Raw genomic sequence first — 15,216 nt, 5'->3', positions numbered from 1 at the left:
CTAAAGAATTTATGTTCAGTCTTTCTATTTTAATTAATGGACTTACATGATTACCAAATAAATGTGAGGGCCTGATTCACATCCCAGGAACCCACACAAAGTCAGATGTAGCTGCACACATGACTGCACTCAGAGTGATTCTGTGGCAAAAAAAAAAAAGAAAAAAGAAAAAAAAGAAAAAATGGAGACTGTAGAGTATCCAGAGGAGCGTGGGCCAAGTGCTTTATGGAGCAGTGGTGAACAAGAGACTCTGTCTCAGTTAAGACAGAAGGCAACAGAAATATGCAAGCTTGGTCTCTTTTCTTCTCTCATATTCCAAGGCAAGGAGGTTGTCCTCAAAGAAGAGCAGGCAAAAACACACCTACCACCTAAGGCATCACACAAAATAAAACATAGATTTAAAAAAAATAAAAAAATAAGTCAATAATTAATTATGTTACTTTTCTTTGAGTGTTTATTCTCCATTCCCTCTTAGATAATATTTTCATTGGCTGTGTATAATTTTGAATGATCAAGTTGTTCCTGAAATAATATACATTCTTTACACAGCACATCAACAATACACTCCCCTGCATCACACTTCAGAAAGATTAGAGGGTAAAGACTCAATGGACTAGCATGCAAGACTCCTCTAAGACACACTTGCCATGCTCTAGTAAATTTTGTGCTAACATCAACTCCCAGTGGTGAAACAGGAGCAGGTGTCACTTTGAGCTGATTTACATACTGAGTCATTAGATAACAATCTAGGCACTTTTAAGGGCAAATACCAGAGCCTAAGAAGCATTCTCTTTTCAAACACTGAGAGATGGAGTCAAGGGCACTCCTGCTATTGATGCTGCTGTTCCTGGTACAAGGTGAGAGGGTGCAGAGCAGGGTTGGGTGCCCCACTGTAGCCATCATGGTTTTCCAGGCCTCTAGTATCTTGATCGTTAGATTAAAGGCATTTATAATTGGTTTTAAGTTTTTACATTCCTTTTTACTTTCTGGTTTCTCAAAGTGATGCCCACAAGAACTCTTAAAAATTTTTAGTGAAAAATACCCTTGCTGGGAACTTTTCTAGACATGTACAAACATGGTCTGTGTGTTTATAATTCCAGGTTCCACTGGGGACATTGTGCTGACCCAGTCTCCAGCTTTGCTGCCTGTGTCTTTGGGACAAAAGGCCACCATCTCCTGCAAGTCCAGTGAGAGTGTAACTGGAGGCAGTAATCATTATATGCACTGGTATCAACAGAAACCAGGACAGCCCCCAAAACTCCTTATCTATCTTGCATCCAACCTAGCATCTGGGGTCCCTGCCAGATTCAGTGGCAGTGGGTCTGAGACAGACTTCACCCTCACCATCAATCCTGTGGAGGCTGATGATGCGGCAACCTATTACTGTCAGCATAGTCGTAAGCTTCCTCCCACAGTGCTCCAGGGTTGAACAAAAACCGCCTGGTGTTCCTGGTCGGTGATCCTCAGTCTCTAGCTGTCTCTTACTCTCTGAAATCTCAATACACAGCTTTAGACTTGTTTGGACAAAGAGCTTAACCAATGAAAGAAATTTTTATAAGCTGATTTGATTGTTTATCCCATCCTATATACTTTATAATTCAATAATTTCCCAACAAAATACAGACATTCATGGTTGTTTATGTACTAACAATTATTCACTTAAATTTTTGTAACACATATTTGTCGTTGAATGATTTTTCCATTCTTCTCCCCTATCTCCTAGACCACAACTCTGCCTACCCCATCCCACCTTAAGTGTTCCTTTATAGACTTTCCTATCACTTAAGAGTTACTGTTTCTTTTTTATGTGTTCCTAAAAGATAATAAATACAAATTAATTAACTGGAAAAAATGTTAACCAAAGTCATTTAGTGTGTGTGTGTGTGTGTGTGTGTGTGTGTGTGTGTGTGAGAGAGAGAGAGAGAGAGAGAGAGAGAGAGAGAGAGAGAGAGAGAGAGAGAGGCAAGAGAATAATGTACATAAGTTGCTTTAGGAATCAAACCAAGGTTCATCAGTCTCAGCTGTTACCAGCTGAGCAATCTCGCCAGTGTGATCTACTATTAATTTCTTTGATGATTTATTTGAAATTGGGGAGGAGTTTAAGCATGAATGAGTTTCCATAGCAGTCAGAAGAAGGCTTCAGATCCCAAGGAGCTAGAGTTTCAGGAGGTTATCAGTTAGTTGATGAGGGTGCTGGAAACCAAACTGCATGATCAAAAAGTACTTTTAACTGCTTTTTAGCCATTTATTAACCTCTGATTTACCAATTATTTAGAATGTTTTAGAATTATTAACTTTCTTGCCCTAGAACAATAGGAAAGTTAATGGAAGCTTTATGGTCCATCATATAAGCTGAAAACAGCTTTGAGTAGTTAATATTTTCAGCAAATCTTTCAGATGCAGGCTCTCATTCTCACCCAGTGTTATTGTTCTCCTATTGCTTCTGTTTGTTTGCACTCACAAGCAGCCTGCTAAAGTTACTAGAAACATAAGGCTGTGTTACAGTTATTTTTCTACTTCAGTTCCATTGTTTCTGTATCTGTGTCCAACCCCAAAATTAAGGCTTTAGTATAAGATATATTGATTGAACTTTAATAGTCATCATTTTAACAACTTCTATACCCATTGTCAAAGTCTTCCTGCCCTTTCCTTTCCTTCTTCCTGTCTTCATTCTTTGTGTGTGGTGTATAAAACATGTGAGTGGTATGCATGTGACACAGAGTGCACTTTGAAGACACAGGATATCAGGAGCTGATCTCAAATTCCACCTTGTTTCAGGCAGGGTGTCATCACGGAACATTTAAGACATGAGCTTGGGGGGAAAGAAGACTTAATGGATACTTTCTTCTTCTCTTTTCAGATAGGCAATGAGCCCTCAATGGCTTGGTCTTCTCTAGAGTGCTGAGACACTAGAACCCTTAGGTCCCTCAATCACTGAGAGAAAAGCGATTAGTATTTTCTTCTTATCTTGTGGTTTGCCATGGTTATAAGCTGGAAAAAAAGAGAAAATACCCCACCAATAAAAATACTAAATTTAATTCTAAGGTCCAAGTAGACATATCCAGGCATAAGGCTGGAAAATACCTATTTACTTCCCCCTTAAATTAAATGTTAAGAAAATTTCTGTCCTCCAGAACAAAAGTCTCCTTTCCCTGCAAAGCATTAATTATATTAAATATGATTTTATGAGATGTTTTCAGGTGATCCTGGCAATATACTGAAACTTTCCAAAATCTCACTTTGCTAGCAGATATGACCTAAAAAAAAAATAGTGTTTGTCCTACATCAGACAATTGTTAAGAATAGGAAAACAAGCTGTTCCATGCTGCTGAGTATTATACCAATGACCATCCTGCATCCTATGGTCCATCTCAGCAGTTCTATTGTCAAGGGGAAACAGACCTAACAGACAAGGTTTTACCAAGAAAACCAGTGATACACCTTTCATGGAAGAATTTAAAAAATTCAAACTTTATCATTGAGGGATTAAAAATGGCAAACATCATATATTAATCTACCCCAAATTGCCTATGACAGGTCAAGAACTTGTAGGAAAGCCCTGTGACGTCCTTGAAAAGCAGAGAGCAAAGGAAAGATGACCTCCCATCCTTGGCCATGCAACATGAGGTGGGCAAAAATAGGTGACCCTGAACATTACCAGCTGCAATATTCAGGAGACTGGCACCTACACCTTGCCTAAACAAAATAGTAGACCAGAACCTGAAGGTGTAAGTATGTGGGAGCTGACCCTGAGGATATGAAAGGAAGAGAACTAGCCCAGCCACTTACTCATCACTATAAGGGGTGAACTGATTGGAACAATGCTGGACAATTTGCTCAGATGAAGAAAACAGTGGAGAGCCAGCAGATTGACCAACCATGCAACTAGCCAGGCCCAGAGTCGGGGTTATGTGTTGGCCCAAGCCAACATTCTGGATGGTCATGGTGTTTGATATTTGAGAGCTGAAGATGACAGCCTAAGAACCTAATGGTCCTATTGGAACACTTGTGGGGAGGGGTCTAGATACAGAGAATTCTTTCTCAAAATAAGATCTATCCTCCAATGTTCTCCCTTTCAAATTGATTGGAAAATGGCAGCTTCCTTTTCTTACAACAGTAGTCTTTCTATCATTTTCCAATGCCTCCATTATCATCCCAGTCCAAATTAATTTCAAGAACCCCATTTCTTATTCTTATTAAAGAAGACAATATCCTCTAAAATTGTAGTCTTAGAAGCAATTAGAAATCATAATAGTTTACTTGAAGTCATGGTGTCTCAAAATAAAGCAATACTCCTTGTAATACCCCAATACTGGGTGTTCAAAAGACTCATGAGTAATAGATATTAGTAAAGGGTCTCCTCTTCAATAACTATGCCATAGTCCATACCTACCTATGAGCTCCCAACCTCTATTCTTTGTTAACACATATCTGTGAGAGGACCAAATGGTTCATAGTCTTAGGTTTAAGCAATGTAGTTTTCTGTTTACATTTACACCCTGATTATCAATATCTTTTTGCATTGGGTATCTGCCAAAAGAAACCACCCAACTCTCTTGAAATATATTGCCCCAACAGTTCCAAGATAATCCTCAACTATCTGAACAGACACTGTCATGGGAAATAGCAATTTTTTTTACTTACAAGTTAATGTCTCCCAACATGCAGATAGCATCTTTCTTTGTGATGACATTTATTAGGAAGGAACCACATAAGCAATTAGAGAATGCACAATATGCTCTTTAATTACCATTTGATTTATTGAAGAAATCAGTGAGAAAACAATTCCTAGAATCAAATTAAAATAACAACACAGCTTCCCAGCATTTTGAGATGCAACTACGTGATGACAAGTAAACTTTATGACTATAAGTGCCTACTTAAAAATACAGAAAGACCTCAGATAATGACCATATTCAGGGACATCTCATATAAGTACTTAATGATGAACCTCAAGGCCTAATAAAAGTCCAGGCTAAACACAATGTCAATAAATGGCAAGAGATATTAAATATCAGAGTAGAAATTAATGAGATGAATATTAAAATAACAACAAATAACATTACTCAAACCTTTGTTCTTCAGGGGGCTGGAGAGATCGCTCAGTGGTTAAGGGCATTGCCTGCTATTCCGAAGGTCCTGAGTTCAATTCCCGGCAGCCACATGGTGGCTCACAACCATCTGGAATGAGGTCTACTGCCCTCTTCTGGCCTGAAGACATACACACAGACAGAATATTGTATACATAATAAGTAAATAAATATTTAAAAAAAAAAACTTTGTTCTTCAAATAAACACACAGTCAACACAAAGCCAAACAGACATATATTAATAAAAGAGAGATAGAAGAGAGGGACCTACAACACATTCAAGTGAAATCCAGATAATCATTGGGTAGTACTTTAAAATCTTAAGTTGGCCCAAACTGTAAAATCTTGGAGAAACGGATATATGTCTAGATACATAAGACAAAAGCACTCTAAATCGCAATGATATCAACAATTTCAACAGAACCATAGCAAGAAACTCTATTAAAGTGGTAATAATAAGTTGTACTTCAAGGGAGAAGCACAGCTGGAAGATTCCTATGCCAAATTATGCCAGACCTTTAATGAAGGACTGATACTAATGACCCTGGAACTGTTCCATACCATAAAAAGGAAGAAACACCACCATCATGAATCTAGCATTACCTAGATGACCACACCAAGAAATAATGGAAAAATGACAGAGACCATTTTTTTCTGATGAACATAACCCCCTCCTCCAAAAGCCTGTGAGTCAAATCTAAGATCACATTAAGAGGTACACTATGATCAAGCTGGTTTCTATCCAGGGATGAAAGATTGGTTCTAAAACACACAAGAGCAAGGCAGTGTGGAATATGGCTTTAATCTCAGCACTTAGGCAGGCAGAAGCATAGGAATCTCGGTGACTTTGAGGCTGGCCTAGTCTGTAGCGTGAATTCCAGGACAGCCAGGTCAACACAGACAAACTCTGTGTTGAAGAAAGAAACAATAACTTCAACTAAACACAAACTGCTTCAGAACAGAAATCTCATGATCATTTCAGTTGGTGCAGAAAAGTCACCTAGAGTTCGGGTAAAATTTCTGAAGGAACCACAAACAGAAGGGTCATTCCTGAAAACAGGAAAGAAGACAAATAACAAAGTGCAACCATAGCTACGGTAAATTTAGGAAAAAGAGTATTAGTTCACAAACCTGGAGTGAGAAAAGGTTATGAACTCACTCTCTCACTCTAACTCAATGTAATNGAAATATGGGACACAATAAAAAGACCAAACCTAAGAATAATAGGAATAGAAGAAGGAGAAGAGTCACAGCTCAAAGGCCCAGAAAATATTTTTAACAAAATTATGGAAGAAAATTTTCCCAACATAAAGAAAGATATTCCTTTGAATATTCAAGAAGCATACAGAACACCAAACAGACTGGATCAAAGAAAAATATCCCCTCGCCATATAATTAATAATCAAAACACAGAATATACAGGTGAAAGAAAGAATATTAAGAGCTGCAAAGGAAACCCTGATTGCTCTTTGGGCTGATGAGGAGGGGAACTTAATCGGGGGAGAGGGACTTTATGAGGGGAGGGGGAGGAAAATGGGAGGCAGTGGCGGGGAGGAGGCAGAAATGTTTAATAAATAAATAAATTTAAAAAATATATGCATGAAGAATATGAAAATAAATTAACCTGCACATCTAAGTTTTAAAAAATACGTACCTGTTATTGTTGTTTGGAAGTTATAATGGCTGCAATGTATTTCTCTTACATTTGTGGTTTTGAGCCTAGGATTTAACAGCTGAATCATCTCTAGCCAAGCCTTGCATTTCTTTATGAGTATATTAACAGCTATGAGTATATTAAAACGCCTCCCTGATTTCTTTCAGTTGATTTCTTATCCAAAATCACCAAGACATCATTTAATGTTAAACATTTTAACTTAAATAAATCTAACTCTAAATACTTTAACATTTTTAGTATCTTTATGACACTGTAATTTTAATAGTTCAAATGGGTTCCTCACTTCAAATATTCATTTGCAGTAAAGAATGGAACTAGTGGAATAAAGAGGGTTGGGTGCTCCCTACTCCGAATATGCCTCTGGGGAGTGACTCCTCAGACTGTGTACCCAGAATTGGCCTTATGTTGAGTGATGGGTTCAGTTTCCAGCATCTGCATGGTAGCTTACAACCATCTGTAACTCCAATTTGAGAGAGAATCCCATGCCCTTTTCTGGTACTCGACAAAAGGCACAAATGTGGGGAACACTGGATGACAAAATGCTAATATATATGAAATAAAAATAAAGGCATTTCTAAAAAGATTAATCCTGGTCTAGACTTAGCAAATTTCTAAGGACAAGCACAGCCCTGACCAAGGTCTGTAGACTTGAGGTAGAATTTCACCCACAACCCTGCCCACCAGGCTATCAGACACCCTTATGGTGAATGAGTATAGGGCTGCAAAATTGTAGAAAGAGAAGAACAACTGTTCATGTGCTGGGGAGACAGGCAGTTCTAAAGAGTTAATGGCAGTGAGGAATGAACTGAGGTAGATGCTCTACAGCCACCCAGAGCCAGATGTCTGTGTTTGGGCTGTTTCCAAAAGCCATGACTTGGTCCATGATCCTGGTGAAGATGTGGAGGTCTTTGTTGATGTCTGTGGCTCCCTTTATCACCAAGGATCCTGTGGATTCCCAGAGTTTGGGTCACTACCTTGTGACCAAATTGATGTCCAAGCGATGTGCTCTCACAGAGAACATGCCAATCCAGGAATCCTGTGTCAAAACGGAGGACCACAATGACATTGGGCCAAGGCTGCAGTCAGGAAAAATGTTAATGCTGTGACTGGGCACTGAGTTGATATCCAAGACTCCTGTTGCCACCAATAATCATGCAGAGATTTCAAGTCTGGGCCAACACCTGAGATCATGTTGCTCTTAGAAAGTCAAACTGTTGCAGAGGCCTTACAGACCTGGGTGGCTCATTGTAACAAAGGAGTCATGGAATCATCTAGTCTAGAACTGTGGAAGTAGGCCATGTCTGAGTCCTTGACTCTATCACCAATAACAATAACAATAGCAATACCAGTGGTTCCTGTTACCATCAAAGGCTGACCAGATATCCAGAAATCTGTGCTGCCAAATGGGACATTTGTGGGACATGTTACCAATTGGGCAAAGTCCATCTTGTTGTAGGAGCTGCGGGCCTGCATTCCTGCCACCCGGCTCCCAGCCGCTCGGCTAGCTTATGCCCCGAAATAACAACACACAAACTGTATTCTTTTAAACACTGCTTGGCCCATTAACTCTAGCCCTTTCAGGCTAATTCTCATATCCCCATCAACCCATCTCTAATAATCTGTGTAGCATCAGTCTTACCGGGAAAGATTCAGCATATCTGACCTGGCAGCTTGCTTCATGGGAGAAGGGAGCATGGGCCTCTGAGCTCACTTCCTCTTCCTCCCAGCATTCTGTTTTGTTTACTCTGCCTATCTAAATTCTGCCCTATCAGATGGGCCAAGGCAGTTTCTTTATTAGCCAATGACCTTCCTCCATCACCATCTGGACAATCAGCAATGACAACTAGGGCCACAATGACTTCAAGGCCTGGGTTGTTGCCAAGAGCAATCTCTGAATCCAAGGTCCTATTGCAGCCTGAGTTTGTGCTGATGTCTGTGGCCTGTGTTGCCACCAAAGGCTACACTGATTCCCAGGATCTGAGCCTCCACTCATGTGTGACCTCCTTGAAGCCAAAGTTCATGCTGCTGCTAAGCTCATAGAGACCTGAGTACTACTTGATGGCAACCAGGTCTAGGGCATTGTTCTAGCTTGAACTCCATCCAGGGCCATGTCTGGGTTTGTGGCTCTGCCAAAGACAGGACCTGCACTCATGTTCAAGGCTCCTGTCACCATTAGAGGCAGTACATATATCCTGGAACTGGGCACAAATCTGGCCCTATGTGGGGATTCAAGGGCCAAGATTCCACTGGGTTCAAGCCATTCTAAGTGACCTGTGCTGCCACCTTGGGCCATTGTGTAATCTGGGACCAGGCTGCTGCCAGAGGCTATGTCTGATTCCATGGCCTTACCTCAGATATGTTGATGTTGATGACCTTGACTCTTGTTACAAACAAAATCAGAGGATGGGGCTGTACACAGTTGACCCTGCCCAGCACCAACTTTATCACTCTGGAGAGTGGGCCCCTTTTCCTCACCCAGTGCAGCACAGTAGGGCTGTCCCTGCTGTCATGTGTGCAGATGAGCACACATGCAAGTGTGAGAGACCTAGCCCCACAGTCTCTCATGCTGTGGCATGAGAAAAAGTGATACCATGTTTGCTTCTTGCCTCTCACCCCTTTCAACCTACTGCAGACCAGAAAATCTGGTCTCAGTACCACAAGGGTGGGAGACCTGAACCTGTCCCTCACCAGTTCCAAATCTAAGGACTGGGCCCTGCATCTAGCCCAGGCAGCATAGTAGAGATGAACCCGATGTACTTGAGAGATTTGTCCCCACCTTTCATCTGCCATTGGTGGAGGGAGTAAGGGAGAGATGGCATTCCCCCTCCGCTGTCCTTTACTGCCTGTAATAGGAAGGAGAGCTGGACCTGAGGTCACAAGAGTAGTAGAATTGGCCCTGCCCCTTATCAGCTACAGCACATAAGAGACTGGGCATGGCATCTTGCTGGTGCAATGCACTAGAGCTAACCCTGTTGGTGCATCTCAGGAAAGCCATGCCTGTAGGTATGAGAGCAGGAGGGCTGCCCCCACAACCTCCCAGGTGTGCCAAGGGATGTCAAGGGTAAAAGTAAAAGAAGCATGCTTTCTCCTTGACCCCTTGCCACCAGTGACAGGCAGGAGAACCAACCTCAGGACATAAGAATATTAGAATGAGTCCTAATCCTCCTGACCAAGTATATCAATCCCGAGAGCATGACAGGCACATGGAAAAACAGTAGGACTGGCCTTGGTAGTGTGGCTGTGGGTGAGCTGGATGCAAGGGTCTGAGAACAGGAAAATTGGCCTTGCTGCTTGTTGTCTGCACCTTTGGGTAAGCTAGCCAAAGCAGTGCTGGAGAGTTTGCCTGAGTAGTGATGATGAGAGAAACCTGGCAGGCTTACGAACCCAGTCTTCCACTACATTATGAAACACAAAGAAACACCCAGGAGGTGTGGTCCACACAGCTACATGCTCTAAGAATTACTCAAGCATAGAGCTATAATAAATTGATGTGTTTTCTGTGTTAGATACCTAGGTTCCGGTATTCAGCTATAGCAATAAAAATAGACTAAAGGAGAGTAGATGAGTCAGGTAAATATCAAGGAGAAGAGAGACATGAGGACTCCCAGAGTATGTGTGAGATTGGCCAGTATTAAGCTCCATGTGTATTTTCTATTCCCACACTTTGAAGAAAGAAACATCTGAAAGAGATGGTGCAAACATCCTCATGGACCTTGGGAAAGATTCTGAGTTCTTAGATGAGAGTGCAGCCTTAACCACACCTTGGCTAGAGACTATGAGAACCTGAGGAGAGGACCCACACACAAACCCTGCTCATATCATAGGTGTTGTGATTGTCATTACATTTATATTAACTTATGGAGCTGTAGAAAATTAATATAAAACAGGCTCACTATCCTAAGATAGAACTATAAACTTAAAGAACTCAGAGGTGTACATCTGAGAAAAGATTCTAAGACTTATTGTTCTGAGGTTTCCCACTCCACATGGGAAGGATGGAGAAGTGTAAGTGCTCAGGTAGAAGTGGAGAGATTGTCTAGGAAGTAAACCTTACAAGATCATGGCTGTGTACCCTTGGGGCTCTAATAAGAAGAAAAATAACTTTAGGAAAAGGATTGATGCCCTTAAAGAAAAAATATAAATCTCCCTCAAAGAAACAGAGAAAAAGACAAACAAGAAATTGGAAGAAAACAACAAATCTCTTAAAGAAAACCAAGAAAAAGCAACTACACAGGTAAAAGAAATGATTCAAGACTTGAAAACTGAAATAGAGACAATAAAGACAACAGAAACTGAGGAAATTCTGGAAACAGAAAATATGGGTAAGCAATCGGGAACCACAAAGACAAGAAAGCATAAACAACAGAAAACAAGAGATGGAAGATTGAATCTCAGGTATTGAAGATACGATAGAGGAAATAGATTTTCTGATCAAAGAAAATGTTAAATCCAACAAAAGCTTAACACAAAATATACAAGAAATATGGGGCACCATTAAGAGACCAAACCTAAGAATAATAGGAATAAAAGAAAGAGACAAAGTTCAACACAACAGAACAGAAAATATACTCAGCAAAATCATAGAAGAAAATGTTCCCAACATAAAGAAGGAAAGGGATATGAAAATACAAGAAGCTTACAGAACTCCAAATAGACTGGACCACAAAAATAGTCCCCTCACCACATAATAACCTATTGGCAGAGGGTACTTGTTCATTTCCCAGCTGTCCACACTCCCGAAAAAAATCACACAGAAATCTGTATTAATTGTAATACTGTTTGGCCAATAGCTTCAGCATAATTTTAACTAACTCTTATAACATAAATTAACCCATTTCTATTAATCTGCATATCACCACATGGCTATGACTTATTGGTAAGGTTTCAGTGTCTGTCTCCTGTGGGCAGCTACAGGGCTTCTTGCTCCCTCTGCTTACTCTCTCCTATATAGGCTTGGAACTCACACTTTGCTCTATTCTGCTAAGCCACTAGCCAAAACAGCTTTATTCGTTAACCAATAAAAGGAAAGCATAGACAGAAGGACTTCCCACACCAATAATCAAGACACTAAACAAACAGAATAAAGAAAGAATATTAAGAGCTGCAAAGGAAAAGGGCCAAGCAACACATAAAGGCAGACTGAATACAATTGCACGTGACTTGTCCATGGAAACAATGAAAGTCAGAGGGTCCTGGTGAAGCATTATTCAGACATTAAGCGATCATGGATGGCAGCCCAGACTACTATACATAGCAAAATTTCAATCACCATAGATGGAGGGAACAAGATATTCATAAAAAGAGGTTGACAATATTCCTTCTGCTTTTATTATGTGGAACATTTTGAGGAAGGCATATAGGTATTAGTTCTTCTTTGAAGTACTCAAACCATCTCTGAACCAGGGCTTTTTTGACTGGGAGGCTTTTGATGACTGCTTATATTTCCTTGCAGTTATAAGCATATTTAAATTATTCACCTGGCCTATATTTAATTTTGGTTTGTGGTACCTATCCAGAAATTGTCCATTTCTTTTACATTTTCCAATTTTGAGGAGTATAGGTTTTAGTAGTATGACATAACAATTCTCTAGATTTCCTTGGTGTCTATTGTTATAGCCCCTTTTCGTTTCTGATTTTATGAATTGGATGTTCTCTGTCTTTTGATTGAATTGGATAACAGTTTGTCTATCTTGTTGATTTTCACAAAGAACTATCTCTTTGTTTTGTGGAGTCTTTGTATTGTTTTCTTTGTTTCTTTTTTATTGATTTCAATCCTCAATTTGACTATTTCCTGTTATCTAGTCCTCCTTCATGAGTCTGCTTCTTTTTGTTATAAAGCTTCAGGTGTGATGTTAAGTCACTAGTATGAGATCTCTACACTTCCTTTATGTAGACAAACTCTTTTTATGAGGCTACAGTTACCCTAATCCCAAAACCACACAAAGACTCAACCAAGAAAGGAAATTACAGATGAATCTCAATCACAAACATAGATGCAAAAATATGTTCAATCATATACTGGCAAATCAAATCCAAGAACACATCAAAAAAGTCATCCATGATGACCAAGTCGGATTCATTCCAGAGATGCAGGGCTGGTTCAACATATGAAAACCATCAATGTAATCTACCATGTAAATGAACTGAAAGAAAAAAACCTTATGATCACCTCAATAGATGCTGAAAAAGCATTCAACAAAATCCAACAGCCCTTTATGATAAAGGTCTTGGAGAGATCAAAAATACAAGAAACATATCTAAATATAATAAAAGCAATATAGAGCAAGCCCACAGCCAACATCAAATTAAATGGAGAGTAACAAACTCAAAGCAATTCCACTAAAATTGGGAACAAGACAAGGCTGTCCACTGTTTCCATATCTCTTCAACATAGTTCCTGAAGTTCTAACAATAGCAAAGAGACATCAAAAGGAGAACAAGGGGATTCAGATTGGAAAGAAAGTAGTAAAACTTTCTCTATTTGCAGATGATATGATAGTGTACAAACGTTACCCCAAAAATTATACCAGAGAACTCCTACAGCTGATAAATGACTTCAAGAATTGGCAGAATACAAGGCCAACTCAAAAAGTCAATAGATCTCCTAGATACAAATGGTAAAGAAGCTGAGAAAGAAATAGTAGAAACATCATCCATCACAATAGCCATGAAATACAAAAAAAAAATATCTTGGGGGTAACACTAATCAAAGAAGTAACAGATTGTTTAAAAAAATATTAAGTCTCTGAAGAAGGAAATTAAAAAAGATATCAGAAAATGGAAAGATATCCCATTCTCTTGGATAGGTCAGATCAATAAAATTAAAATGGCAATCCTACCAAAATCAGTTTATAGATTCAATACAATCCCCATCAAAATCCCAACTCAATTTTTCACAGACCTTGAAAGAAAGATCATCAATTTCACATGGAAAAACAAAAAACCTGGAATACTCAAAACAATTCTGTACAACAAAAAAGTTCCAGAGATAACGCAATCCCCAACATCACAGCTCATAAAATTTAGAGGATAAAGATTCAATAGTATAGTCTTCAAGGCTCCTTTAAGACACACATGCCATGCTTTGGTAAATTTTCTGCTGACACCAACTCCCAGTGGATGAAACAGGAGCAGGTGCCCCTTTGAGCACCAGCACACTCTTCTGGGCTGATTTACATATTGAGTCTTTATACAACAGCCCAAGCTCCTTTAAGGACAGCTGCCGGGAGCCTAAGAATCATTCTCTTTGCAAACATTCAGAGATGGAGTCAAAGGCACTCCTGCTATGGATGCTGCTGCTTGAGGTTCCAGGTAGGAGGGTAAATTGCAGTGTTGGGAGCTTCCTCTGTGGCCATTATGGTTTTCCATGCCTCTGGAATCTTGATCATTTTATTTAAGGCATTTGAAATTGGTTTTAAGTTCCCAATCCCCTTTGACTTTTTAGTTTCTCAAAGTGATGCCCACAACTATTGTTAAAATTTCTAAATGAAAAATTTCTCTGCTGGGAATATTTCTAAACATGTATAACCATGATTTGTGTGTTTATGATTCTAGGTTCCTCTGGGGAGATTGTGCCGATCCAGTCTCCATCTTTTCTGTCTGTGTCTCCCGGACAAAAGGTCACCATCTCTTGCAAGACCAGTGAGAGTGTCAATGCCTATGATGAAAATCTTCTGCACTGGTATCAACAGAAACCAGGACAGTCTCCCAAACTCCTCATCTATGTTGTATCCAACCTAGAATCTGGGGTCCCAGCCAGGTTCAGTGGCAGTGGGTCTGAGACAGACTTCACCCTCACCATCAATCCTGTGGAGGCTGATGATGCTGCAATCTATTTCTGTCAGCAGAGTAAGGAGGATCCTCCCACAGTGCTCCATGGTTGAACAAAAACCTCCTGGGGTTGCTGCTCACTGAGCCTCAGTCTCTCAGCTGTCTCTTACTCTCTGACATCTCAATAAACAGCTCTAGACTTGTTTGGGGAAAGATCTTAAATAATAAAACAAACTTTTATAAAAGGATTTGCTTGTCAAAGTGCCTTACTCTCTCTTAGGATTAGATAGGGGTGAGGTGGGAGGGTGTGTGGAGGGAATTGGAGGAGGGGAGGGAGTGGGAATATGTATTTTTTACATGTAATAAATTAAAAAAATAAATACTAGACAATAATAGAAAAGAGAAAAAAATGATTTGCTTGTTTATCCCATCCAATATACCTTACAATTCAATGATTCCTCAACAAAATGTAGACCTTTATAATTGTTTCTTAATTAATAATTATTTATTAAGTTTTTATTATCACATGTTTGTCTTTGGATGATTTTCCCTTTTTCTCCTCTGTCACCCTGATAGCATATTTCCCTATTCCATCCCACCCTCAGTATTCCTTTTTAAACTTTCCTATCACTTAAGATTTACTGTTTTTTAAAAAATGTGTTTTTAAGGTCCCAATGAGGA

The 15,216-nt window shown here is 39.7% G+C and overlaps 2 gene segments (V, D, J or C); both read left to right on the top strand.

The window, feature by feature from the left end:
• Window positions 1-788: 788 nt before the first annotated feature.
• On the top strand, window positions 789-1,429 carry LOC126495249 (Ig kappa chain V-III region PC 7940-like). The segment is given in 2 exon segments: window positions 789-857; window positions 1,101-1,429. Coding segments are annotated over 2 exon segments (378 nt in total).
• Window positions 1,430-13,999: 12,570 nt separating this feature from the next.
• On the top strand, window positions 14,000-14,648 carry LOC126495248 (Ig kappa chain V-III region MOPC 63-like). The segment is given in 2 exon segments: window positions 14,000-14,076; window positions 14,320-14,648. Coding segments are annotated over 2 exon segments (378 nt in total).
• The last annotated feature ends 568 nt before the right edge of the window (window positions 14,649-15,216 follow it).

This window comes from Alexandromys fortis, unplaced genomic scaffold, assembly GCF_014885135.2.
Source record: "Alexandromys fortis isolate MF-2015 unplaced genomic scaffold, M_Fortis_MF-2015_v1.1 scaffold_436, whole genome shotgun sequence".
NCBI lineage: Eukaryota > Metazoa > Chordata > Mammalia > Rodentia > Cricetidae > Alexandromys > Alexandromys fortis.
Note: the sequence above shows the minus strand (reverse complement) of the source record. Positions and strands in the feature narration are given on the sequence as shown.